Below are 1,841 nucleotides of genomic sequence, written 5' to 3'. Positions count from 1 at the left end.
AATCCCCCTTTCCCTGTGGTGGGGAAACCCTAAGGGTTAGGGGAGGGGGCGGAGTCTCTGGGAAAAGGGGTGGAGCTTATTTCTGGGGTGGAGCTTAGGGCTGGGTAGGTGGGGCTTAAGGGAGCTGCCCTGTCCCAGGTGCTAGATTAGAAAAGGGAGGGGCTTGCTTGCAGGGGGTGTGGCCTAAGGGAGGAGGGTGGGGCCTGGTGGGCTGTCCTGTGGCAGGGAAAGGGGTGGAGCTTAAAAAGGGGTGTGGCTTTGAGTAGAGTGGCAGCTGGGAGTGGGCGGAACTTTGGGCCAGGTGGGCGGAGCCAGGAGGTGTACCCTGTTTCCTGGGATAAACAAGGGGTGGAGCTTAAAAGAGTTGGGGTGGGGCCTAAAGGGAGTGGGGTGTGGCTTGGGGCATGGAGAGGTGTGTCCTCGCGAGGGGCGGGGCTTTGGGCAGGGTGGGCGGAGCCAGGAGGAGCAGCCAGTTCCCCCGGTGCTAGGGGAGGACTTGGGGAAGTTGAGGGGGTGGAGCCTCAGGGAGGGGGTCCGGGCTTACTTGATGGTGATTTGGGGGCGCTCCCCCCCCTCGGCCTTCAGCCCCATCAGGATCTCCAGGATGGTCTGGGACCAGTAGCTGCGGTACGAGAGGAGCCCCAGGTCCGACAGCGGCTTCTCGGGGGTCCCCGTCTTCCCCTCCACCTTGGAGAGCTCGTAGCCTTTTTGGGGGGTTGGGGGGGGGGGGTGTCATGCCAGAGTTGGGGCCCCCCCCCCAACCCCCAGGAAGGTCTGCAGAAGGGATTTGGGGTTTTGCTGTATTTTGGGGGGCCCTGGCACTAGTTTTCCTTCCAGGAGGGTTTTTTGGGGTTCACCCGCCCCGTGGCAGGTTTTGCACTGCAGAAGGTTTTTTGCGGGGGGGGGTGTCCCCTGGTGTATTTTGGGGTACCGTGGGGGGGGGTGCTTTGGTCTGAGAAGGGCCCTGCAACAGGGTTTGCCCCACAGAGGGAGTTTGGGGTTGCCCCCCCCCCCCGGAGGGTCTGCAGGGTCCCTGGGGAGGATTTTGGGGTTCCCCACAGGGTTTTGCCATACCCCCCCGGAGGGGATTTTGGGGCCCCTGGTGTATTTTAGGATCCACTCAGGGGGGCCTGGCTTCCTGGAAGAGTTTTTGGGGTCTCCCCTCATGGCAGGCTTTGCCCCACAAAGGGTTTTTGGGGTCCCCTGGTGTATTTTCGGGTTCCCCCAAGCAGTGTTTGGCCCCCTGAAAGGGTTTCTGAGGTCCCCCCCCCAGCAGGGTCTACCCCACAGAGTTTTGGGGTCCCCTGGTGCATTTTGGGGCACCCCAGAGAGGGGTTGAGCCCCTGGGAGAGTTTTCAGAGCCTTTTGGGAGGGATTTTGGGGCCCCTCAAAGTATTTTGGGGGTCTCTGAGTGGGTGTTCCCCCCCCCCCGCAAAGGTTTTCAGACTATGTCTAGGGAATTTTGGGGCCCCCCCCAAGCATTTTTGGGGTGCCCAGGAGGGTTATTCCCCCCCAACCTAGAGAATTTTAAGGGTTTATCAGAGCAGTTTTGAAGCTTCTCAATGGAGGCTGGGGGGGGCTGCCTTGGTGAGGGTTTGGAGGGTCCCTGGTGATTTGGGGGGGGTCCCTGGGGATTTAGGGGGGTCCCCAGGGATTTAGGGGGGGGTCCCCAGTGGGGAAAAATTTAGGGGAGTCGCTCACTGAACTCGATGAGCAGTTTGCCGTAGCCCCGGCGCTGGTAGGGCGGCAGGGTGAGGATACAGGCCACGTTGTAATCCTCCGTCGACTCCTTCTCCAGCAAACCCCCCCCCCCAAAATCAGCCGGCACCCCAAATGCCCCC

At 61.5% G+C, this 1,841-nt stretch overlaps 1 protein-coding gene across 1 annotated transcript in view; it reads right to left on the bottom strand.

The window, feature by feature from the left end:
• Positions 1-544: 544 nt before the first annotated feature.
• LOC104835896 (histone acetyltransferase KAT5-like) overlaps positions 545-1,841 on the bottom strand; it is a gene marked incomplete at its 3' end in the record, with an annotated part of 13,361 nt that continues 12,064 nt past the window's right edge. The window contains exons 7-8 of the mRNA XM_010574132.1: positions 1,702-1,789; positions 545-704 (exon numbers count right to left, since the gene is read on the bottom strand). Of these exons, the coding sequence (XP_010572434.1) occupies positions 545-704; positions 1,702-1,789 (248 nt within the window). The remainder of the gene's footprint in view (positions 705-1,701; positions 1,790-1,841) is intronic.

This window comes from Haliaeetus leucocephalus, unplaced genomic scaffold (genome assembly GCF_000737465.1).
Source record: "Haliaeetus leucocephalus isolate CR32 unplaced genomic scaffold, Haliaeetus_leucocephalus-4.0 Scaffold416, whole genome shotgun sequence".
Classification (NCBI taxonomy): Eukaryota; Metazoa; Chordata; class Aves; order Accipitriformes; family Accipitridae; genus Haliaeetus; species Haliaeetus leucocephalus.
This window is presented reverse-complemented; position numbering and strand designations above follow the sequence as displayed.